At 41.9% G+C, this 26,780-nt stretch overlaps 1 protein-coding gene across 32 annotated transcripts in view; it reads right to left on the bottom strand.

Moving 5' to 3' along the window:
• Nucleotides 1-6,080: 6,080 nt before the first annotated feature.
• The window catches only part of NRXN3 (neurexin 3), a 1,417,823-nt gene continuing 1,397,123 nt past the window's right edge, over nt 6,081-26,780 (bottom strand). For 15 of the 32 annotated variants that reach the window (XM_065593444.1, XM_065593459.1, XM_065593439.1 and 12 more), the window contains one exon: nt 6,081-9,031. In XM_065593444.1, the coding sequence (XP_065449516.1) occupies nt 8,730-9,031 (302 nt within the window). In that variant the 3' untranslated portion in view covers nt 6,081-8,729. Of the gene's footprint in view, nt 9,656-17,378; nt 17,955-26,780 lie in introns of those variants that run through there. The other 17 variants (XM_065593455.1, XM_065593446.1, XM_065593453.1 and 14 more) reach the window with 3 other exon arrangements.

Genomic DNA, 26,780 nt, shown 5'->3' with positions numbered 1-26,780 from the left:
TGGCGATACACTGTATATAAATTATAAGATTCTACTGTATAACATAGCTGTAACATGCTCCAGCGTTAGAAAAGCAGGCACAAACCAGTTTTCAGAGACAAAAAGCCACTGGCACCCAAGCCAGGTGTTAATGAGTCATCACCTGCTTACATAGCCATTCTCTGGCAGGGGGAAGGTGTGAGCAAGAAATTTACATTTCATCACGAGGCTGCCTCAGAGCTCAGGTCCACAAGAGACTGTTTGTCGCCATGCCGCAGCAAGGCTGGTTCTAGCACAAGAAATTGAATTATAATGAGGGGGAGAAAAACACTTGCCCTCACGCTTTCCGCCGTCATCTCTGCTCATGACATCAATGCCTCTAAAAGAGCTGACGTTGGGAGGGACGGCTGGCTGGGAGGCTTTGCAGCCAGTACAGCCTGCTGTAAGCTTAGAAATCTTTTTGCTTTCAAGTGCACTCAGCTTGTTAAGTTAGGCATTTAGTTTGTGTTTTATCTGTTATTTCTTTTGTAACCAATCCTGACCGTTCCGCCTTATTACTTGTAGTCAATTAAAATCTTTCTGTAGTTAATAAACTTTTTCCTTTTTTAATCTAACCAGTGTGTTTAGCTTAAAGTGTGTGAGAAACTTCATCTGGGATAACAAAGCTGGTGTATAGCATTTTCTGTTGATGAAATGATGGACTTTGAATGAGCTTGCATTATTCAGCAAGGTGCTGGGCAACACAAGACACACATTTCTGGGGGAAAGTCTGGGCCCAGAGAATCTGCCGGTGTTCTTCTGCAGTGTACTTCACGAGTGGCTAGCTAGCAGCGCTCAATATTGTGCGCTGGGCACAAGTTACATGCTGGAGCCTGTGTGTGTTAGCTGGCCAGGAGTGACTGTTCACTGTTAAAGTGGTGTAAAAGACATTCCTAGTTGGAGAACTGAGGCAACACAACTATTCAGCAGGCCAGATTGTACCCTGGGGAATGTCACAGTCCTTACTCTAGAAATTGGGAGGTGACCACTAATTGTGTATGCATCATTTTCTGGGTGCCCAGCTTAGGGAATGTGAGGCCTGAAGTCCAGAGTTGTTGAGCCCTCACAACTACAGCTGCAGTTGATGGATGTTCCAATAGTAACACGGTGAAATTTGGAGGCATGAAGCTAGGGCAAGGAATTAGCAGTGTCTGAATTCTAATCCTGGTGCTGCCACTGATTTTATGAGTGGCCTCAGGTATTTTGGTCTCAGCTTCCCCATCTGTAAAAGGGTGATAAGTCTTTTATCCCAAGTGGATATGTGGCCCTAAATTAATGTTAGTCAGGCACTCGATACCCTAATTCAGAGTTCAGTGAATGGGAGGGAGGGGAACGCAAATAAAGGGTAAACAGGCAACCTTCATGCTAGCATTTCTTAACTTTTATGTGCCTGACCAGAGTACATGGTTTTTACTAAACCATTTGTATGCAACCTTTCATTATTTTAGAGCATGTGTGAGAGAAGTGAACCATGCACATGCTCTAGTTCTTCCTTCAATTACCTCTAAAATAATAAGATAGATATTGTTCCTTTCAGAATGAGATGTCTTCTGTCTCAACTTTTCCCTTGCCCTTTCCTCCCTCTCAAAGGCCTGCTGTTACCTCCAGTTTTTATGAGGACTATAAATTACTGATCCAAACCATGACATTGAGAACAGTGCAGAACTTTACTTATGGCAAGGAAATCAATGAGCTATCATGACTGATGCTCTCTGGTGCTTTTGCTTTTCCTGTTTGTCTCTCTCATTCCATGGTGTGAGTCAGTCCCATTTTCTGGTCCAGTCTTTCGGGCATTTAATAGCCTCTTTGTGTCATGCAATTCAAATGCCACTGTCTCAGCATGGAGTTTTCAGGAAGCCCCAAGCCTATAGCACTATTAATAATTGTATTTATAGAGCTTTTATCTTTAGTAGCACACTTTACTTTGTTTCCTCCAAATTTCCCTCTTGCGGGGGCGAGGGGAACTTTCAGCTCTCCAACCAGGGCTTTATCCAGGGCAATCTACACATAACTCCTGGGCACACTAGAGCACTAGAGTTTTAAACTCTGTATAGGGTGACCAGAGAGCAAGTGTAAAAAATGGGAATGGGGGTGGGAGGTAATAGGTGCCTATATAAGAAAAAGCCCCCCCAAATCAGGACATCTGGTGACCCTAACTCTGTCTGAAAAATGTGATCAGCCAACTCTATCCCGTTGCTGATGGCTGGACCTAACACACCTGTTCATTTGGGAAAGTCATGTGCAGGGTTTTCCCAAAAGGTCCTGGGAGGATTTTGCTTGGCACAGAGCGGGAGGGGCCTCTTACCTGATTGGCCTCAAAGGAGATATAGGGTTCAAAGAGTAAGTCTCCCAGCTGGAAATTGAAGGAGTAGGACATTGGTGCCAAAAAGAGTGCTTTAATCAAATGAGACTCAGAAGAAACAGGTACAGAGGCCACAAACAACGCCACATGCTGTGACCCCCCATCAATGAAAGATCTGGTTTGTTAACAAACCGGGAATCCACTTCTCCAGTCATGTCTCTTTCCCAACAGCAATTCCATGGAGGCTGCTACTCCCTTAGGGCAGCAGTAACTGCCTTGGTCCTTGTGTGTGTAAAGAAGGGGCTCAGAGATCTGCAGAGGACTATTTGTGAGAGCATAACAACCCTGGCTGTCTTTGAGAGGTTCCAAGCCTTGCTCTGCAGAACGCGTGCAGAGCTACTCTTCGGCTGCTTTTTCACTGGCTCAGGTTAGCTTGGCCTAGTGAGTGACACTTTTAAAAAACACCTTAAGGAAAGTATTTAGCCCCATGCGAACTATGTATACTAAAGCCTATTTTGTCTTTGTGTGGTGAAATAAACATCATTCGAGTGTGTTAACGGAGAAGGCACTCCAAGCCTACAGACAATGGCTCTAAGTCTTTATTTACACTTTTGATTAGTGTAAATAAAGAATAACATCCTGAAGTCATTTTAAACTGATGTAAAACCTGTGTGAGTGAAAGGAGACCCCAAGGCCTCTACTGTTGCATAATTTACCACAGGAAAGGCTGAATAACGGAAACACTGTATAAATTGTCGACTAAACAAAAATGACGAAACTATTAAAAATTGTAGACTAGCGCCTTGGGCAACTTCATCTGTATTGTATCTATAAATACGCTGGTCTACATTCTAAACTCTTTACACAGGCCACACAGTTTGCAGTGGCACGGCTATTATACCTATACACATAAGAGACCCTTTCTGTTTCTTCATAAAATCTGCTGCTGGTAGAAGGACAATGTAAGTAGATGCCCAAGGAAAGGAGGAAGGATGGAACATGTTGGGACAGAAGACACTGAGATGAACACCCAGGGTGCTAGAGGCAAGGACAAAAGGATGATTTTTCTACATGCAGGATGGTCTCTCCCTCCAGGAGACACACATTTTTTGGGTGAAGAGAGAATGTTGCGTCTCTTGGGGAGCTTATTATGGGAGGAAGAGGGAAACAAGCAAGAGACAGGCACAGATATAGACTCTATTTTAAGCTACCATCGGGCATCTCAGATGGCACTCATGGCTGCAATACCTCACCCCCACCTTGTCACCTGTGCTGCCCACAACCCAGCTAGTTTCCCATGCATTCCTGCTGAGCAGCAGGGAGGCATCAAGGTTCCCCCTGCAGTGAATTCCCCTGTGGCACTGGATTTGTAGGCCACAGCTCTGCTTCCCCTCTCGCTGCTCCTTCCCAATCAGCAATAGAGAAGACAACAGTGACTGAAGGAGGTGGTGGCCACAGAAGAGCAATTGCTTTGCTGCAGTGTGTGTGAGAAATGTCTTATGTGGGTTGAGACACACAAACCATGCCAGCTATGGCTGTTATAAGGGATGTTGGCCCAACCCGCAGGTGATGGCTCTGCAGAGCTGCAGGTCCACGAGGACAGAAAGTGCTGCCCTGGCTGAGACAGACTGTGCTCATGTTAACACATCTCAGGGATTTAATGCAACTGGTGTGCTTTTCCCCTGCTGGAGCCAGTCTGGGGATATCAGGGGAAGCAACTGCCTTTGTGTGATTTTTTTTGGAGGGCCGGGGTGTGTGTGTGTGGGGGGAAACCTCTCTGACTGGAAGTTTTCCACACATCTCCATCTCCTGGGGTATAACAGCTGCTGCAGGAGGCAGGTAGAGCACCTCCCCCCCCCCCGCCACTGAGGAACTAACCAATGTTTTTGGCTATGGGAAGGGGGAAAAGAGGAAGCAGCCCATACCATTTTCACACAAGGTGAAGTGGGAGCCAACAGAGCCCAGCAGCTCAGGGCATCTTTGCTCCCACCCCCTTGTAAGAAATGGGATGGGTCCTCTCTCTTCCTCCCCCCACCACTGCTGGGTAATGCTGCAACACTAGACCTGGGAAGGGAGGGAGGAGAACCACCATGGAGCTGCCCTTCCACTACACCAAGATGGGGGGGTGGAAGATCCCCTGGAACTGCTCCAAACCCCCTTCCCCCAGCCTGCGTTGGGGGTGATGAACCTCCACAGCTGCAGACGCAGAGGTGTGCTGGGGGGGCATGGGCATATGTGGGGCAAAGAGGGTTCAGAATGGTTGTGGGGGCTGGGCAAGTGGAGTTGATATAACGGCTGGGGGCACAAAATAAATTCATTTGGAGCAGGATCACACAATTAATTGCTGAGCGGTTCCATTAGCATGGGGTGAAATCCACATGTAGGTAAAATCTGTCCCCATTGGGCCCTTCAGTTCCAAAACTCTACAGCTTTGAGCTCAATGGCAGCATCCATTATGTACCAGTAAAAGAAAACTAATTACATTCTCTCTGCAGGGTTCTTGCCATTAGGGAAGGGTTCATCACATCTCCACAGCGCCATCTGGGCCAGAAATTTAGCAATAGCTTTGAGTTTTTAAGTCCCATGGCATATAGCTACTATAATAATTTGATTAAAGGAAAAACCTCAGTGGTTAGCAATAAGGCCTTAAATAGTTAAATAACTATTCATTTAATATTATTGATATTTTATCAGCTGAATTTTCCAAATTCCTATCAGCATTTCTCTATCTTCTTATCTTGGATTGTGGCAAATGATCTCTTCTGGAGAGCTGCAGTTGGAACAATGCTTTATAGCCTCACTCTATTCTGGTGATACAAAGGAATGATTCATGAATGCAGTCGCCATTTGGATATGTAGGCAAGCAGGGTCCTTCATTGTTGAAAGGTTATGTTCTACTAAGCCATATTTAAAATTTAGTTAATTGCCCACTGGTTAAACTGCTTTACAATTAAACCAGACTATAAGGAAGGGGTGGGGGAAATGTACCTTACAACAACTTGAAAGATGCTGTTTATCATGCAGTCACCTGGGGCTCTACATTCCTTGAGAAGCTACATCATCAGATAGTCAAGAGAGGTTCTTATTTGACCTAGTTTCCAAAGGTCTTATCCCTGGGGAAACTTAAAACTGGACTAGACAAAGCATCAGAAAATATGCTGTAGAGCAAGGGATTAAATAATCTGATAGGTTTTAACCTGTCTTGCATTGGCCTGCTAAACCCAGGGTTGTGAGTTCAATCCTTGAGGGGGCCATTTAGGGATCTGGGGCAAAAATCTGTCTGGGGATTGGTCCTACTTTGAGCAGGGGGTTGGACTAGATGACCTCCTGAGGTCCCTTCCAACCCTGATATTCTATGATTCTTTCTGTGGATCAAATCCTGAGGTCCTTGCTCACTAATTACTCAACAAAACTGCCATGGGAGTAAAGGACTGAGTTAAAACTACATAATGACTCAGGGTTTGGCCCATAACTGCTAATTATTCTTTAAAACAATTTTTGTTCTAGTGGTTTGCCCTTCCTTGTGACTATGAATAATAATTAGGGACCCAATCCTTTGAAGTCTGACTCTCCCATGTATCCCCACTGACTTCAATGGGACTACTTATTTGATTAGTCAGGTGAATAAAGGTTGGCTAGATTGAGCTCCACAATATCTTTCACACTGCACTAGTTTTGCTGTAACCATGCTTATCTCACCTACAGAACATTAGAGTGCCTCTTGAGCCTTTTGGAAATAAAAGGACAGCAACATCCAGGGCTTTGGGAAGAACATTTTATTGCTAAGCATATCCTTGAACGAAAATGCAAATAAGAAAAGAAGAAAAGAAAGAAAGAAGGGGGAAAAAAGCAGTAACGTCACAATAATTCAAATGAATATCCTTGAGGTTCTGCATAAAACAACAGGAGTATGGTAGAAGCCCACATACAGAAATGCACATGTTCCCAAAAAACTGTCGAATAGAAACTTACACAAAAAAAAGTAACAGAAAAGAACGTGGGATTTTTTTCTTTAAAAAAAGGAGGGGGAGGGTAAAAAAAGAAAGAAAGAAAGAAAGCAAGAAATCATTTCACAAGACTCCAAGAACAGCAATCTTTTACAGACACTGAGAAATAATCAACTTCAGATAGGTTCGGCCAGTTAAGTTGTCTAAAATCGTGCTTTCATACCTTTTTAAAACTTGTCTTTTTTTCTTTTTTAGTATTTAAAAACAAATCAAAACAAAACAAAAAATAAACCACCCAAAAAACAACCTCACACACACACACACACACACACACACACACACTGAAAGAGCTGTTAACTGCGAAAGCCTCTTCTCTAAACATTTGAGAAGGCTGCTTTTTATTTTGTTCCCATGTGCGTGTGTGCATTTGATGACACTTTTCTTCAAAGTCAAATATTCATGCGAATTATAAACACCAGCAAGAGTAGATTTCTAAATCTAAACAGCTGATTAGTTTTCATCTGTACACAGAGAAATTGTACATTTGTGATACTCCAGAGTCCTCAATTCATTTTGTGTTTGTTTTTCTTTTTGCCTCTCTCCCCCTCTTTTGCTTTTTTTGCACATGACAGTCATGGCCATGAAACCAGTTGGTTATTGTTCTGTACAGTAAGTTACTCCCTTTCACATAATTGGGGAAAAATAAAAACCAAACAACCAAGATTAATTAAATCAACTAAAAACAAACAAAAAAAATCCCAGTTTAACCATAAAACATTATATACATCAGGGTACTCTAGAAATTACACTAGCAAAAAAAGTAGTAAAATATGTAAACAAAATCTGAGAATTTTTTTTTTATCCTTTTGACACAGGTAACTGTGACAAAGCTAAAACATACACTCTTCACATTTTTATGGTTTGCTTTTTGTTGGTATTATTAAAATGTTTTTCTTCTAAAACAACATTCTCATTCCATGTAAACACCTTGACAGAGTTTCTGTTCCAGTCGTCCCATCAAACATATGGTGATAAATATATCTGTATATATATATATTTATATTTATATATATAATACTATTATTAACTCCTTTTATTATTTTTTGTGTCACAGCAGCTTTATTCATTTCTTTTCTTTTATATAAAAGAGAGAGTAAAGGTTGAATAGGGCAAATGGAGAGACAGAGATAGTCAGAAATGTCAAGCTACAAAATTAAAATATTACATATGAAAAACATCTTCATGTCAAAAAAAACCCTATGAATTTTGCACTTGTTCGCAGCATGTGTTTGGCTTCTGTGACGTTTATGGTTCTTGTCAAAGGTTGAACTCCAATATTGTCTTTCTGACCTCTTTATTCAACTGATTTATTATTATTTTTTTTGCATGCATTGTAATCAGTCACAGAACCAGAACCCAAAGAAAAGGCTCCCTTAGTTTAGCATCGTATATCTAGCTCAGAATGGCTGACCAGTTTTGTTTTGCTTCCCCTCCTCCCCCCTTCTTTAGCCATAGTTTGGCTGTGTTAATGCACACTCAATGATATTGTCAAATAAAGCCAATGACCCCAATCAAACCAGACTGAATCCTATCTATTCATGAGTTCAGTTGCAAATACTGGAGCCAAATCTAAGGGGGACCAGTTTTCCATAAGAATCATCTTCATTATCACCCATTACACACTTTCACTGTGCTATTAGCAAATAACTTACTGTAGACAACGGATTCTAGAGACCACACAACCAGATATGTAGAGTGAACACCATGGGTAGCTTTTGAGTTCATATATGGCAATAGTCTCTCTTTATTTATTAGGTGGGTCCCCCCCCCCAGATTTCTTCTTGACTCATGTCCTGATCCATTCTCTTCTCCCCTTCACATCCCCCACCCCCCAAAAAGAAAACCAAACAAAACCAAACAAAAACCAACAAGCCCCCAAACCATTTATTCCCCGCCCCTCCCTCAGATCTCGAAAAATTATACGTATGCTGGACACGGCCAGATCAGTTTGCTTGATTTTTTTGTTTGTTTGTTTAAAATGTTTATGCATTTTTTCTTTTTCTTTCTTTCTTTTTTTTAATAAGTAAACTGAAAAATGATCGATACAGTCAAAGATCACGAACATCATTAAGACTCACTTGGAGATATGAAACAAGTAAGCCATGAAATCTTCTACCTTTTGCGGAAAGTTCAGCGAAGAGGAGATGTGGAGACTTCCAAGTCCGTCAGCATGGTAGAGCTGCGTGTGCCATCTCCAGAACGCTAAGTGTGCTTTATAATACAGTAGGGCAGAGTTTGCTGACTCCAAGCGATGACTGAGACGTTAACAGTCACAGCTGAATTTTTTTCCCAATTTTTTTTCCCACAAACTGTAGCTCCCAATCTCGTTAGCTGTAACGGCTCTGATATTTCAGTTAAATCTCATTAAGTATATATATATTTATATATAAATAAGTATATTTTTACACATAATACTCTTTGTCCTTGTTTTTCTGTTTCTTGTGGCCGCTCTTTGTGCTCTGCTGCTTCTCCTTCACGAGCGTGCCATTGCTCTGGGCTGAGTTGCTGATGTAATTCCGCGTCTCATCCACCTGATAGGACCCCTCGTCCCTGTTCCTGTACTTGTACATGGCGTACAGGAGGATCAGGATGCAGAGGGCGGCAGCAGCCACAATACCGACGACCATCCCCGTTGTGCTGCTCGACTCACGGACCACCTCTGAGGCCCCCGGAACCCGTCTGATTCCTGGCTCCGTGGGGTTTGCTGTGGGCACATTACGGAACATGGGGGAAGTTATTAGCGGGCTCTTCAGCTTTGTGCTGTCTAGCTCATAGGCAGTGGGCAACGGAAGCAAGACTATGTCAGGCTGGGGTTTGAGCTCACGGTTATTCATTTTGCCAGCGGGCAATTTGGGCACCATCCCAGTCGAGGACGAAGCTGTGGAGCGGATCAGCTCAGGGGACAAAGCCGTGGTAGTAGTCCTACCAGTTTCGGAGACTTTGTTAGGTCTAAAGTCCTTGGATTCCCACTTAGGTGCATGTGCTTTGTAGCCACCTTCGAAGACTGAAGTGGAAAGACTCTTATCTGTTACCAAGGAGAAGGTGGTGTAAAAATCTTCATCATCAGTAGGGGGTAGGTTAGAGTCAAAGGTTTCCCCTGAGCCATACCCAGATATCACCAAGCCATCATCATCACAACCATCGCTGCCTTGGTCCGACAAGCAAGGTAACCCCGCCTCAGAGGTCATGGACAGGGAATCTTTGGTGGTCTCAATAATGGTGAGGAGGGGGCGAAAGGTAGGGGGGAGTGTAATGAAAGGTGCACGAGTAGCAATAGGAGGGATATCTAAAGGGTCTTCTACAAGTAGAGGGATAACTAATTCACCTCCTGGGATTGAAAAGAAAAAACAGAAGATTAGTAAACATTAGTGACACAGTGCATCATGTTCAATTCCCTGAGCTCAAAGGTGGTGGAGGACTCAGAAGTTATGAAGAAGTGTCATGGAGGCAGATTTCCTGCCCCTATCCACACCATCAACACACTTTTCCAGGGTTCTAGGAACCTTTCTGCCCAACCCTACTTTTGAGATAGGTAAACTGGCCATTCCAATTCCTTTCTCTTTTAATCTCTGCTAGGTACGATCAAGTGAGAGAATTTTGAAATCCTAGAGACCAAAGGGTTTGCGGTCCTGAAGATACTCTCAAGTGACTGTGCAGAATTCAAACTTGGCATGGTTCCATTTTCTTATGTCTTTTACTATATGGGAAAAAGAATACTTAATTGTGGAATTACTCCAAACCTCCATACAGTACTGTTCTCTTGGGTTGGATTTTGCTGCTGAAGCATGCTGATTTTACCAGTTTTTCCTCTGATGTTGCTTGTCACTGGTATTTCTTCTCTGCCATTTGAGTTCCACAGCAACTTCCAAACACTTCCCAGTTCAACCTTTTCTTCTTGTTTGTCCATCCTGTTTTTTAAATTGTGTGAGTGAATGAAGTGTGCATGAAAGGTAGGGATGGACTGTTGTGGTTGGAACTAGATGTAGTGCAAGAAGGCACAGATAGCGCCTCAATGCATGTTTGTCTTTTTTATCTTCAATACCCTCTGCTACTCTAGCCCTTTCCCTCTCCCTGCCCATTCTCAGCTCTGCTAACACACCCTGATATTGATCTGCAATACTCCTTGTTTCAATGCTGGGCTTTAAGCGACACTGAGAATCCTCATTAATTGTGCCAAACTGTATTGTGGTTTAATGATATGTATAAATAAGAAGTACGATGACCCAAATCAGGATTTGATTCCAGGCCATGAAAGTGAGGAGTAATCTCCATCCTGCACTTTCTGGCATTTCTTTCTGTGTTGATGGTTGTGATGAATGTTACTTTTTCTCTAGCCTGGCAGACAGCTTTCTGTGAAGCAGGTACTAAATGACAAAGTCTCATAATCTGCTGTCTCAGAGTGCTTGTGCTGTGAACAACCAGCAGCCATTCCTCACTTTCTCCATACCCAAGCTCATTATCTCTGCAAATGAGAGACCCAAGGTCATTTCAGAACCTGGGTATCTCAGCACCACTGTGGTGCTTGCAAGCAATGAGGCCTCCTAATAGGGTGACCAGACAGCAAATGTGAAAAATCGGGACATGGGGTGGGGGGTAATAGGAGCCTATATAAGAAAAAGACCCCAAAATCAGGACTGTCCCTATAAAATTGGGACATCTGGTCACCCTACCTCCTAAGATTATTTGTTTTATCAGGGTATAGGCTTGAGTGACACTTTCACTGTAATGTGACTCTATTTTCAGGCTCAGGAGGCTATCATTCCACTTGTCTTTTCCGTGGGTATGAAAGCACAGTGGATTGCTCTCAGGTATGTTCAGGTCACACAGTCTTGTGCTTAAGTATAGCGTTTTATCTTTTTTTTTTTTTAACTGAGTCATGTTGCCTTTGCATGTAAATTTTGCTTTTAGTTATAATTTTGTTAGGCATTTAAGCTAATTGGGCTGTATCCTGAGATCCTAAGGTCATCCTCAGGCAAGTTCCCATTAATTGCAATGGGCATTTTGCCTTAGGAAGGACTAAGTATAACCTGAGGGCCATGCACTTTGAGTAATCATTTTCATCAGTGTAAAGTGAGTGCCTAGTTGTGTAAAATGTTACTACTAGTGTGAGTGGAAAATTCTGAGGATTTAGTATTATTTTACTCACACTTTGCACAAGTATATATGGCTACAGAAAGTGCAAGGCAATAGAGAATCAAACTGAGTAAAAAACTCTGGCTTTGACTTAATTCACTCGTGTTAATTAATTGTCTTTCACCCAAGTGACTGTTGAATGGCGTTGGGGTCAAAAATTCGGCTATCTGCACTGTGATGCTCTATTGTATTTTCTGCATTTGTTTCACACTGAATTTCCATTGGTAGTTCCACTGCCAAGGGTAGTTCTGCAAAACATATGCCACCATATGCTACTGATCAGAGAGTATGATTCTGCCCTAAATCTTGTTTGCTGGGTGCTTGCAGGTTTACCATCATTTCAATCCAAATTTACTTGGGCAGCAGTCATTTTTAACCACCAATTGGACTGTACAAATGGAGTCTCAGGGCCTTTAAAATGTACTGCCTTCAATATTTCAAATCGGATAGCAACAGTGGCATATGGTTATTCGTATCCTTCCATAAGGGTAAAATGCTGGTACCACTTAATGTTTACTTAAGTGGCACTAGAAATTAGCTCCAAATCAGAATCCATTATTTTACTTAGCTTCTCAATATACCCGTGGAACAAAGCTCGTTCTAATGTATGAGATGAAAATGGCAATTTGGAGATGTCATTTAATTTTCTGAGCTTCCAGGTAATGTTCCTGCCACTTCTGTTACTGAACAAAGAAGGGAAAAGTTGAATATTATATGTCTAAAATAATCCCACAGGATTTCTTCAAATTGTATCTTTTCAGTACAAACATGGGAAAGGCAAAGAGCATCATTACTCTGCAGTTTGCCAAACTACTACACTGCATTTTGTGAACCTGTGATTCTGGTCTGCTCCTTGTGAAATAATAACAGGAACTTGTCTTGTTCCTGTTTATGCTACCGTTTCAGAAGCTTGGTTTCTGTCCATTGTTAGCGTGGGGCATAGATAATCCATTTTATCACATGGTCTCAGGACAAACTTGAACGAGGGCCTTCAGGAAAAGATCATCTATCAGAATAAGTTCTATGGACCAGATAAGACTGAATAAAATAATGGAATTTTCAGCCAAATATGAAATTGAGCTGTCTGTTGAGTGGGGAATTGAAGTCCCTGAAAGTCATCTGAGGTCTGTTGAGTGGCTAATAGTGTCCCTTTAAGTGATTTTAAGACCAATTAATCCACCATTATACAATAGCATTCATCTGCAATTTTAGTGCACCATCTGTGACACACAACTGGAGTCAGAAGTTTGGCAGTTTTTAATTGCCCATCTAAAGCTTCTGAAGTGCCTTTGTTATTAAAAGCTACTATGCTTACAAATGGCTTCTGTTGATCTGCCACCCAATAGGGCAATATTTTGGGCAGCTATCCTCCCACACGGAAATACTTTAGTCCATTTTACAATCAACTCTTTGGACTTGACCTCAAGGAGATGGAAATATTTAGTTTTTAAAACCGGAAGACAAGCTTTCATTAACAGAACAACCACTTGCATTAAAAAGCAATTCATTTTTCTAGGATTTTTTTTTTACTTGCAGTTAATGATCAAATATAATGTCATTATAAAATGGTTGGGTTTTTCATGAAACGTCAAGAAGAGTCTAACAGAGCTATTAGGATTAATGGGGTTCCACATATGTAACTGAGAGCAGATATTGTCTCTTTATGTACAAAAGTAGGTTGGAAAGAAGACAATGAGCCAAATTCAGAGGTGAGTCTGAGTCTTAGTGGGTATCTGAGAGGTGGTATAACTTATGTGCTTGTATGGCTGAGACAACTTAGGCTTTCTTGAAATCACTTAATCTCACCTCTGAATTTGGCCCAGTGTGTCTGGTGAGCCAAATCATGGGTACAAGCTACACCCCCCAAAAATAAGATAGTTAAGGGTCCTTCTCCTGGGGTTCATGGTTTTTAGAGGAATCATCTCCCTACCAAGGAATACATTGGTCAAAGTTGCTAAGATATTGTGGCTCTTGGAATTCTTGGTTTGTTTTTTTGGATTGGTTGACGGAATGTTCTTTCATTTGCACTAAAATTGGCTAGTGTCTCATACTAGGATATCCCAACAATAACACAGTGAGGAAGGAGTATTTAGGTTTGTTACTTGATGGTATGCACATGTTGCTGCTTCCTGTGAATGTATAATTTCACATTGAACCTAGAAATCTCTGCCTACATCTAAGAGTTGAAACTTTCTCACACAGTGGCTCTCTGGTGCAGACCCTGAAGGTTCAGGCCTTTCCCTATACAATTAGTGCCCACTTTATTGTCCAAAGTATGTATAGTACCAAAAGAGATACAAAAGGTACAGAGAAGCAAACCACTGTGTTTTCAAATAACTGTAGGGGGATCCAGTCATCTGACTCCCATTAAATAAATGGTCAGGATTAAAATCTCTTAATTACTTCTTTGAAAAGGAATCTGATGGTGCAAAGGGCTACATTAGTGCTAAATATTTGTGGGCCAATTCTTGAAGTCCTTCATGATTTGGTCCATTATTATTGAGTTGTGCAGCCAACTCTTAGAAAATGTACAGTGAAATTCCCACTTAAAAGATATCCACTGCTCTCTGTTTGATTGAGATTCAACTGCAGAAACATGGGATGTTGGTTTCTGGCTGCTATTGCTTTGTTTGGAAAGCAAGGATCAGTTAGTGGTGCTGGCAGATGAGCTGTGGATTCAGAACCGGTTTATACAATTCAAAGCATCCCAAGAAGATAGCAGGGCCTTTTCTGTTTGCAGTCCTGCCCATTCCCCTTGTCCCCTCTCCCCAGTGGATAGGTGCTCCCTGAAGAAAGCTGTGCAATTGAAGCGGCTTGTGTTGATAGCACAGTGCTGAAAGATGAAATAAAAAGAATAGATAAAATGGCTTCCTCTGCTGTGGTAGGGATGCAGAATAAGTGCCAAGTGCCAACAGCAGTCCAAGAGGATTGAGGTCTGTGTGGTGTGAAGCCCCAACCCAACAAAACACTAATATCCAAGTGCTTCCTTTGGATTTCTTCTTTCTTGGGACAAGCACAGTGTGTATTCCTTAAAGTTAGCATTTTAAATCTGGAACTTATACTTTTTTGAGAGGGCTGTGATTTCCTTTAAACTAGTAGGACCACTGGGGATATAAAAGGTCTACTTTAGCCTTGAAGGCTGCCCTGCTTTTTCCTTTATGAGTGCTTTATAGATATATAATTCATACCTCTGGGGCTGATCTACAGTAAGGGCTCGCTGTCACTGGAAAAGATGGAGTGTAAAAAATTTAATAGAAGCCTTCTGAACTGTGAGGATGTTGTGGGTCAATCATGAATGTAGAGGGCACCAAGCAAAAAAAAAAAAAAAAAAAAGTTAGCAACCTCCAATTCTCATCTTTCTGGCCAAGAGACTGTTTCACTGGCGTCTCAAGCATCAAAGAGAGGCAGCACAAAAAGCACACACAAACAGAATCCTGAAAGATTCAACTTCTAACTCTCACGATGAATATAAAGGGACACAACACTGTCTCTTCCAGATGTGGCTGAAAATCTTTAAGGTGCCAGCCGAAAAGCTCAGCACAACACATTCACATCCTCAGGTATTGAAATTCCACATCCAAAGTCTCTCATTTACATTTTATTCTTATTCTCTTGCATTGAAACTCAACTCCATTTTCAGACCGAAACATCCTGCTATGGAAAATAATCCCTTCCCTACCCCCTGCCCCATATATGCAAGTTGGGTGCCAAGAAATTCTCATTAAGTCACTGAGTTTTTCAACACTTCTTGAGGTTTGGTCTCCTGTGAGTTCTTTGAGGGTGAAGAGGGAAAATATTCAGACCACAGTTCTTGAGTCACAGGAAATCTGATGCTAATATGAAATCTAGCAGATGAGCATTTTTAATATTCTCTCACCTCTTTCCAACCTCATTTAATTGAAACTGACTGTCAGTAACACAAGGGCAGGCATCACTTCCCCAGTGGGAGTGCCTTAGCCTTCTGCCTTAAATATCCTGACTCCCCGCTTCCTTCCAAAGCACCAATTGTTTCCAAAGTGACTAGACAAAACCCTAGTTTTGGGACCAGATTTGGTTTAACTGAATTGCTTTGAAACATATGAGACCCCACAAGAGCCTGTTTACAAGAATCTCTAACAAAATCCACTTTCCTAGTAGCAAACAGCAAAAGCTAAATTAAGAGCTCAATCTTGATCACACTGAGGTCAATGTCAAAACTCCCAATGGTTTCAAAGTTGGTTCCTAAGGTTTATTTATACTTGGACAGACACAGTCAGTTACGCCAAAGCTTGAGTTTTGATAACTAGGGATAAGAGATCTACTTTGGAGGAAAGAAGAACTGACTTCACCTTTCCTGGGGGTGTAAGAATTGGATGAGAAGGTTCTCAATTTAGTATAAAGTTTAATGTTTGGAGAGAATTTTGTTTCTGAAAATTGTTGGTCACCTCAGCAAATACCAGTTTCAACATGGCCTGGAGTGGGGAAATACCCCAGAAAAAATAACGTATTGGTTTTTAAGATGTAATCGCAGCCAGGAGGCAGTGGCAATCTCATGAGAGAGCTGCTTTTCATTATGTTTCCAGCCTAAGTGTTAGATTGAAAATATTTATCTAAGCATTCAGACTTTGAACTGCTTCTCTAAACCAAACAGAAGCTTAATCAAACTCTTTTGAGTTTCTCCCATCGCTGTTTTAAATCCACTTGATTCACCGACAATAATGACAACTTGTTAGTCAACATAATTACCGGTTCCATTTACAGCATCAGTTCTTCAGGGAAGCCGTCAGTTGAACCTGAGTTATCGACTATGTATTTAGTAGCATGCTACCATGCTGGCACTTTAAAAGTCCACCTGTCCTAAAGGAAGGACAACTTTGTTTGTTTTTACCAGGAACTCAATGTTATCCAGTGGAATTCATGCTGCAGAGAAGGAAGTTCCCAAGAGACAGGGGGAATTTTAAAAGTCCAGGACATTCAAATGTTGGGAGAAGAGGAGAACTAGTAAATGCTACAATTGCTGGAAGAGGTTAGCAGTCATGATGCTAGGGCCATTTTGGTTGATGGGTTTGCACTCTAACAGTACACTTGAGAGTATCTTTTTGACTGTGGCAGAAGCAAGAAGACTGACAATCAAGGAAATTAGCAGGAAGAATATGCTTCTGTAGGAACAGAGGGAACTGGAGATAAGAGCAACTGGGGACTCTATTGCCAAATGGGGACCAGTGACTTAAAGAAACTTCCCTTGTTTTCTCCTGGAATATAGTCTACGCACCAGGCTACAGCAAGTTTACATATGAGTGAAAACTCTTGGCATTACCGCTGATTCTTTCTGTGGGAGGCAAAAGGGACTGGGGCAAGAATTGACAGAGAGTGGGAGTGAATTACCCTGGGCTCCTTCACCCCCTCCTATGAAGAGCAGTACAATCATGTAATCGGAAATATAGAGAGAGCATGTAACATAACAGCAAATACCAAAACAAACATATTCAAAAATTAAATAAAGGAATTTATGCTTTTTTATCTCAAAACCAAACCATACACTAGAAAATAAAAATTCCACGACAAAGTTAAGCTCATCAAAAGAAAAGAAAACAACAACAACAACAGGTCATTCGCTTTACCAGAAAAAGAAAGATAAAACCCAAGAAAACTGAAAAAAAAAAAAGGATACAGGAAATCAAAAATGTTGTTTCTTTTTTTTTAAAAAGTACTCAAAAAATATATAAAATTAGCCATAAGAAAGCATACCACATTGATTTCATATAGTCAACTTACATCAACAAATTGCCCGCATGTTTTTTGGCATGAAAGAAAAATTTACAAAAGAAAGTTGTGTAAGAATGCTCTTGGACAAGTAGAATTGCCACATTCTTGTAACTTGCTTTTTTTGTTTTGTTGTCGTTCTTAAAAACTTTTTTTTTTTAGCAAAATGTTTATTATTTCTTTTTTAAATATAATTATTTTACGACAAAGGGTGATACAGGGAGGCAACAACACATACATCCACACCACATAACATGAAAAGAAAAAAATCTTGCACCTTAACAAATTTGAATTTATTTCTCTGTTGTTTTTGGTTATAAATTATATGTTTGTTTGCTTTGTGTAAAATGTTTCACATATTACAATTGAAAAAAAATGTACACTTTAGAATTTGCTTTGACTGTTTATGTATCTACAGATCTAATGCTTTTTGAAAATCAAGGTTTTATTTTGTCTTTTTTGTCAATTCAATATATATTTTTTAAAACATTTTCTTTTCTTTTTTCCTAGAATTTTTTTTGTGTGTGTTTTAAGGAATGGATGACGGCACATAAAATTTTAACAATGCTGAAGAAAGGGTTGGGGAGGGGACTTATGGGAAGAAAAAAGATGCCTAGGGTGGATGGATTGGGAGTGTAAAATCTATGAGTGTACTACACAGGAGATGAAGATGATGGGAGTGAATGTGTAAGTCAGTTGCCATGTCCATGTAAGGGCGGTACGGAGTGATCTAGCAGCATTAGAGCTTCTGGCTGTAAGGAAGGGATGGGCAATATACAAAAACAAATGAGCATATTCATGCCCATCAACAAAAAGAAAGAACAGAACTCTAACATTGACAATCTCACAAACCCTAAGCTGCAACTTCTTCAACATGCAAGTTACAAAAAATTAATAATAATAATTAATTTCATTAAAGATTCTCAAATTATAAAAACAGTTAAAGCTTTTTTCCTACTAAAAATAGCAGTAAAAATACATAAACTAATAATAATAATAATAATAGAGATTAAAAAACAAAAAAACAAGAAAACTAGCTTTATGCACTGGAATTAGAACAACTTCAACTGCAGCTATGCACAGCCTCATGTTCACCAAGAAGTTGACATCAATGTTCTAAGGAATTGGAGACATTAGTTGCTTCAGTGAATGAAGCCATCTATTTTAAATGCCAGGGGTGCTTTGGTATCCCCTCCCCCTGAACCAGATAGTTTTAAATTCAGATTCTTTAGAACTGTGATCTGGAAAGTATGGATGTAGGATTCTGCAGGTGAAGTAGTTCCTTGTTTAAAGAGGGAAGTAAGGGGGGAAATTGCAGAAAACAATTCATAACTTTTGTTTTTTGTTGTCATTAGATTGGAACAACCCAAATCTAAGATAGAAATCCAACCATTGAAAAGAAATACATCAAAATATAGATATATAGAGAAACACTAAAAAAAACAAAAACAAAAACAAAAAAGCACTTTATTCCCCAGCAAGAAGGGAGAAAAGAACAACTGTGGTTTTTTTTAATTTTATTTTTAAAGAAAAAAATATTCCACACACTTTCAAAGATGAACAAACCAGATGCACACATTGAAAAGGAACAGACAAAGCAGTCTAGGGACACTTTCATCATTTGGATATTTTTTGCTTATGGATTGCATTCCCTCCATTTTAAATTTTCTTCTAATTTTTGGCCAAAAAACTCCCCACCCACCAATGCACTGCTTTTTTTCATTACTTTTTTAAAAATAAACACAAGGGAAAAAAGGACGTGCAGTCTGGATGTACGTCATAAATAGACAGGAAAAGAAAGAAGAAATTGGCTGAGATTGACAAATGGGTTATATAATAGCTTCATTTTACTGTAGGATGTTAATAATAATAATAATAATAATAATGCATGCTTAAAGTAAGTTGCATTTAGGGAAAGTAGAAAAACAGAACAGCAAGCTAGGACTTAGGAGGGAGGGAAAGGGAAGTTAGCAAAGAAGACGACTCAAGGAACAAGGTGGTATATCATTCCATGCCTGTCCAGTAAGGGCAAAGTACATTCCAAAGGGTTCAGTGCAGGTTATGGGAAGAGATTAGAAGGGCTATGGTGTGGGGGGAGGGAGGGAAATTGCCAGAGGTGTTAGGAAATACATTCCACACTCATTATAACACTGCCTGTAGGCATCAAACACACAAAACTACAGTCTTTTCTCAAGGCCCAGTTCTCCGGCCCAGACTCATGAGGGGCAGCATTTGTGCGACTAATATTTTTGGGATTGTTCATGTGAGTAGGTACTAATCATCTTGAGTAAGGGCTGCAGAATTCATTTCCTCAAACATTTCCTACTTAAAGTAATGATTACTGCCTTGGAGCCTGAACAGGCAAATGCTAACAGTATAATGCTGATTAAGCTATTATTCAAAACAGTGAGCAATTATTCACACAGAGTCAAAGGGCCTACTCCCAAGAGGGAATTCACAATCTGGCCCAATGATGATACTCATTGCAGTAAGCATTAGTCTGGTAGTAAGTGTTTGTAGGACTGGACCAGTGATTAGTCCCACTGAAGATAGTGGACATTCACAATAGTAAACAATACAACTGGTAGTAAGTATTTTAACCTTCAGGCCATAAAGTCTTATATAGGCAAAACTCTGATTGAAATTAATGGGTAAAGACTGCAGGATTGGACCCTTTGTATGTTATAAAGAGGTTTTATTGGCAACAAAGTTTATTAATAATCAGTCCTATTGGGCTTTACAAGACCTGGAAGCTAAGGAACAGTGGTAGTCTTGTATGCAAAATATGATACAGAGAGCCTCCAGATGAGGGTCATTGTTTACAGAAGGGACAATAGTACTTTCAGAGCCACTCAGAAAACAAAGCTAATCTTTGTGAACATGAGATAAAAATAAATAATAACGTAGAGAGACATTGAATCCTCCAACTTTATACTTGGATGCGCTATTGAAAAAGTGTCCCAAGCTGGTAAAGATGGGAGGATGGGAGTTGCATGAGAAAAGCCCAACTTCCACTGAAGGGCGAAAGGCATGAGACTACCCTGGCCACTACCATGTGGCAGGAATGGCCTCTGCCTCTACTGGAAGACTGCGCTGGAACTATATACTGGGGACTGTGTTAATAAGGGAGAGAGGTTCAACCAAAGACTGGAAAACCTGGCTGGGTGAACCTCAGGGACAATACATATAGGCACACATGGCTCCTGGGCCTGATCCATGTGGGATGATTTTTTGGGTTCATTTGTGAATGAGAAAGGATTGGCTGGAAACAAAGAACAGTGGCAGCAGTGAGGCCACTGCAAGCCCCAGTGGGGTTATTTTTTTTTTGGTAAACTTTCTAAACTACTGTCCCTGGGCACCATTCCCTACCAGGATTCTTAGCCTCTGGTTTAACAGGGTTAATCAATATACAGGAAATTTCACAATGAGGCATTTAAGCTTTGAAGTTTAATCATTCCTTGTGACTTGCAGCTGGAGTCTAAGAGTAGTGAAATACCTATATTCAATACACTGGAACACTGGAATTCACTGGGTTGGGATTTTTCTCTGAGACCTTTTCCGATCCATTGCCAAGAAATAAGCTTGAATTTGTCATGGAGGGTATGTCTACACTTAAGACACTACAGTGGTGCAGCTGTGCCGCTGTAGCACTTCAGTGCAGACACTACCTACACCAGTGGGAGGGATTATACTGTCGGCATAGGTAATCTACCTCCCCAAGAGGCAGTAGCTAGGTTGACAGAAGGAATTGTTCCATCAACTAGCGCTGTCTACACGACAACTATGGCACTCAGGGATATGGATTTTTCATACCCCCGAGAGCCATAGCTATACCGATGTTAATTCCTAGAGTAGACCAGGCCTCAGGGGTGTTTTTTTTAATTGGCATACAGCAACATTATCTGAGGTAATCAAGCCCAAATGCAGTGGGCTGAATAGAGGGGTTTACCACAGCTCCAAAGCCCATAATAACAACTCAGATTTACATATTCTAGAACAAACTGATGCATGCTAGTTACATTTTACACCGCATCACTCTTCATAACTGGTTTACTAATTTTTGTAACCCATCCCTGTATAGATCACGAACAGTCCACGAGCTACAAAATATGCTAGTAAGCAAAGCTGCAAAGTAAGCAAACTCATCACACATTATTCTTCTTACTGTTTCTTTATCTACTAACTACATGTTATTTACAAGGCCACTTGTGAGTTCATGCTCTGCCCATTGGTAACCTCTGTTTCCTTACTTCTGTTTTCTTTCATTATTCAAGGCCTACACATTGTTTTCCTTTAGACACCAAATAGATTCTAATGTGTGGGGAGTCCAATTTCCAAACTTGAAACTTGACGTTGGGCACCTCAGTCCATACTTAGGACCCTGATTTAAGTGTCTAACTCAAGGGCTAGGGACATGAAAAAGATGTTTAGTGGCTAGATGATCAACAGAGCTCAGCACCCACAACTATAAGGTGCCACAGGACTTTTTGTCGCTTTTAACTATAGCCAGATTTCCCCCCACTTCCCTGCCCCTAGTTCACTTCCCATTTAGGGATCTAATAGGGTGACCAGACATCCCGATTTTATCGGGACTGTCCTGATATTTACTTGTTTGTCCTGCGTCCCAACCGATGTTCGGTCGGGATGCGAATTGTCCCGATATTTTCCCCTCCAGCGCACAGGCGGAGGAGGCTCACCCCCCCAACTCCACCCCCTCCCTCCCCCATTGGATCCCTCCCCAAATTCCCGCCCTTGCCCCGCCCCCTCACTGCCCCATTGGATCCCTCCCCAAATCCCCGCCCCGACCCCACCTCTTCCCCAAGCACACCACATTTCTTCTCCTCCTCCCTCCCTCCCAGGCTTGTGCTAATCAGCTGTATGGCGGCGCAAGTGCTGGAGTGAGGGGGGAGAAGCAGGAGACGGAGCGGAGGTGAGCTGGTGCGGGGGGGCAGGGTGTGGAGCTGCCAGTGGGTGCTCAGCCCCCACCAATTTTTCCTATGCTCCGGCGGCTCTTGGTTGTGTGGTTTTTTTTTTTTGCTTTTGTTTTTGTTTTTTCCTTCGCCACCGGCTCTTTTTTTCCTCAGCTGCCGGCACTTGGTTTTTGTTTTCTTCCCCTCCACCACCAGCACCCCACCCCTCTGCATCCCGATATTTCACATCTCTCATCTGATCACCCTAGGACCTAAATAAATGGCCAGACTGTGAAAAGAAAATCTGGACATAAGAATCGCAGTAAGAGATGCTGAGTGGTGAGCAGTTTTGAAAACCTGTTCCGCATATAGGTGCCAAAATGGGTCCTGAGCACATTAGAAAATCTGCCTCTCAGCTCTTTTGAAAAATCCAGCCCTAACTGCCTAAATACAGATTTAAGTACCTAATATAGGTCCCCCAGTTTGCAAACTGGGTTGAAAATATTTCCACGTATATCTGTAAACTAAATATTTTGCTGCTCTCATGATTTTTTGTAGTGCAATGGCTACCCATCCTGCAACTGTCCCTCTGAAACACAAGCAAAGGTTGTAAAAAGGAAAATAAATAATACATATTTTGCAGCATGCTGTCACACTTTTATTTTCAGCTATTTAAGCGAGGTTGAAGGGCTGGGACTAAAGGGCTCAGTATCTTAAGGGGCTTCGACTACTGGTTGAAGAATAGAAAATTTAAGTTCATAACAGAATTGGCCAAAATTTTCTTAATTTTGGTTTTTTAAATGACATTATACTCAAAATTCCATTTTTTTTTAAAAGGATGAATTTTTTGCAAACACTGTCCTTTTTGGAGCAGCTCTGGTTATATCAATTATACTTGCTATTTTCAGGAGTTTTCTAGTTTTGCATTTCTTTTAATTACATTTTTAAAAATTGTAGGTAAGTGTAATGTTCATATTAGTGTGAGACCAACAGCGCTGGATTTAACTAAGTATACTATACAGCACCTGCCTTCAAATGTCTCCAACACAGCATGGCCAATACACCTCTCCCCAGTTTGATAGTATTCCTATGTGGGTACTCCCCCTATGTGGTACTCTGCCATAAAGCCATAATCCTGACCTACAACAAGTTATTTCAGTCCTGGATCATGCACAATCTCTTCTAGACCTGTAGTATTCTCAGTTATTTCAATCCTTGACTTGCACCAAACTTCCAATTTACCTCATCCCTAACATGCGATATCCCAGGCTATTTCAATCCTTCACTCTCCCAGGCAGCTCTGTTCATGTAGCTGAACACTAACCAGTACCACCCCCTGCTCTTCCAGCCCTAGACCTAAGGTGACCAGATAGCAAGCGTGAAAAATTGGGACAGTGGGTGGGAGTTAATAGGCATCTATATAAGACAAAGCCCTATAAAATCAGGAGATCTGGTCACCCTATCTAGCCCTCCAAATCGCAATGTTGATGCACTTCTGACCTGCAGTATTCCCTGAGCTCAGTCCTGATCCTCTCCTTAGTGGAGATTTCCACGCCTGGGACTTTTTTTTTTCTGATTGTCACGTGCATTAATAGTAGGGAAAGGATGAGTCCTGTACATTCAATTTCCTCTTCTATTGTCGCCTAATTAGAATGAGAACCAAGATCTTTAGTGATAAAAGGAAAAGCACATTTCCCTATTGCACAACCCAGGCCCCCGAACTGCTTTTTTGCATACTTATATAATCCTACTTTAGTTATCAGACAATGCTTTTTAGGCTCATTTAGAGGCATATTTCCATACTGAGGCAGGACTGAGATGATAGTGACAAAAGCTCTTAAGCGGCTGGTTCTGTTGAACAGTCAGTTAAAAGAGACAAATGGAGAGATTCCAATGAACTGAGTGATGCACATAGCCCTGAAAGTAGGTTAGCTATAAAACGGAGAAAAATACACCCTTATCTATGCATCTGCTTTCAGCTTCAAGTAGTGTCTGCAGCAATTTTTCTCCAGTTAGTGCTTATGTGGCAAGAATCCACATTAACGAGAAGCAAGAAAAATATGTTAGGGGCTTATGTAGTGTGCAAAGGGGGTGCCTTCTCCCTCCATTTATGCCCTGGCCTGGGGGAAACACAGAGATAACACACAGACAGCGACTCTGCCTAAAGATAGTTGGTGCACAGGCCAGCAGAGCCAGCTCTTTCTTGTGTTCCCCAGACCCCCCAAGAGGAACTGTGGAGGAGTCAGCCAGAATTCTTCCTGGGGGCTCCAGTTCAGCTTGGCCCCTCTGAACCCTTCCAGTTTTGACTGAGACGAAAAAGCCATGCTCTGGCCCTATATGAATGAAGGGGGAAAAGAACGAAATAGAGCAATGACGGTTCCAGAGTGGTGAAGTCCCTGTGGAGCGATTAGGATTAGGGAGATTCTAGCAGGGATCAAGGAAAATCAGAATCACTATAGAGTACTTCCTGCAGGCAGGAGCTGACAGGAAAAACTCCTCTTTCCAGTGTAGCCTTAACTCTTTCCACACAGCCAGCCCAATGACTACTGAGAAAGAATTATAGTATTAATGGCTAGCTTGTAGGCAGGGGTGAAAGTAACTTAACGGACTTACTGGTACGCAGGGTGGCCAGGGTCCTGGGCAGGAGCAGGGGCGGCTCTAAGCCCCATGAAGGGGTGGGGCCTTGGGCAGAACTGACGGGGCTTCAGGCGGAAGCAGGACCAGCTCTAGCTTTTTTGCCGCCCCAAGCAGAAAAAAAAAAAAAAGAGATTCTCTTGTGCTCAGAGCTGAAGGTAGGCATCTGGACAAGATTTGTTCTGAATCATCAGGTACTGGTCACTGGTGAAGACAGGAGAAAATACTAGGAAGCCAGATCCTTCTCCTGTCAAAATCAATGGCAAAGCTTCTTCCATTAACTTCAATGGGAGCAGGATTGGATTCTAGGTATATCTCTGGTGTAACCCCATAAAGCAAATGTTATCTCCATACGTATGGTATTCTAAAACATGCAAGGGTTTTTGCTTCTCTGCAAATGGGATGCTGCCAAGAGAGCCCACTGTCCCCAAATGTGCTTCCCCAGCTTCTTTTTTTTTTTGAGATACAATCAAATAAGGGCATAACAATTGCCATACTGGGACAGCCCAATGGTCCAGCTATATCAGTATCTTATCTTCCGTAAGTGGCCGGTGCCAGATGCTTCAGAGGGAATGAAAAAACCAGGGCAATTATCGAGTGATCTATCGCCTGTCAGTCAGTCCCAGCTGATCGCAGTTGGAGGTTTAGGCACACCCAGAGCATAAGGTTGCATCCCATACCATCGTGGCTAATAGCCATTGATGGACCTATCCTCCAGGAATTTATCTAATTCTTTTTTTGGACACAGTTATACTGTTGGCCTTCACAACATTCCCTGGCAATGAGTTCCACAGATTGAGTGTGCATTTTGAGTGTGCCACATGGAGTAGCGGACCCTCTACCTGCCCTTGGCTGGGTGGGGAGCCTGGGGGCTGCTCAGGGCAGGGGGAGGGTCTGTGCCGTGGTTCTTCACAGCTGCCCACCTGACTCTTACCATGGCTGGGCTGAGGCACCACTCCCACTGGCTGGAGCTGGGTTGGGGAGAGCCACGCGGGCAGCTGTGGGGAGCTGGCATGGAGTTGCAGACCCTCCATCTGCCCTCAGCCAGGCAGGGAGCCTGGGGGGCAGGGGCATGGCCAGGAGCTGCTAAGAACCTCCCCCCCCCCACTGCGGGTAGGTGGAGGGTCTGCCGTGGCTCCCCACTGCTGCCCAGGCTCTCCGGCTGGGCTCCACGCTGGCCTGGCTGGAGAGTGGTGCGGGGGAGAGTATGGGGCTTGGGGGAGAAGAAGAGAGGGATGGGGAGAGGTCCGCCCTTGTGAAAAGTGGATGGGCAAGGTCTCTTTTGCCCCCGCCACTCCAGCACCACTGGTCACTGCTGTGCAGTGACCTGTGGAGCTGTTTAGAGCCCTGCAAATCCATGGATATCTGCAGATATCCGCAGACAATTTTTGTGGATCGCGGATCCGATGAGAATAAACATTTTTGTATCTGCGCAGGGCTCTACTTATGTTTGTTTTCAGCCTGCTGCCTATTAGTTTTATTGGGTGACCCTTGGTCCTTGTGTTACATGAAAGGGTAAATAACACTTCTTTACTTTCTCCACGTCATTCATAATTTTATAGACCATTATCATATCTCACCCCCCTTGTCATCTCTTTTCTAAGATGTGACAGGCCCCGTCTTTTTAATCGCTTCTTATATATAAGTTATTCCATACCCCTATTCATTTTTGTTGCCCTCCTTTGTACTTTTTCCAATTCGAATAATTTTTTATTGAGCTAAGGTGACCAGAACTACATGCAGTATTTATGGTGTGGGAGTTCAGTGGCATTATGGTATCTATCCCTTTCCTAATGGTTCCTAAAAATCTGTTGGCTTTTTTGACTGCCACTGCACATTGAGCAGATGTTTTCAGAGAACTCTCCATTATGACTCCAAGTTTTCTTTCTTGAGTAGGAGCAGCTGATTTAGCTCCCACCCCCATCGTTTTGTATGTATAGTTGGGATTATGTTTTCCAATGTGCATTTGCACTTATCAATATTACATTCCATCTGCCATTGTGTTGCCCAGCCGCCTAGTTTTGTGAGATCCCT

Source organism: Chrysemys picta, chromosome 4 (assembly GCF_011386835.1).
Source record: "Chrysemys picta bellii isolate R12L10 chromosome 4, ASM1138683v2, whole genome shotgun sequence".
NCBI lineage: Eukaryota > Metazoa > Chordata > Testudines > Emydidae > Chrysemys > Chrysemys picta.
Note: the sequence above shows the minus strand (reverse complement) of the source record. Positions and strands in the feature narration are given on the sequence as shown.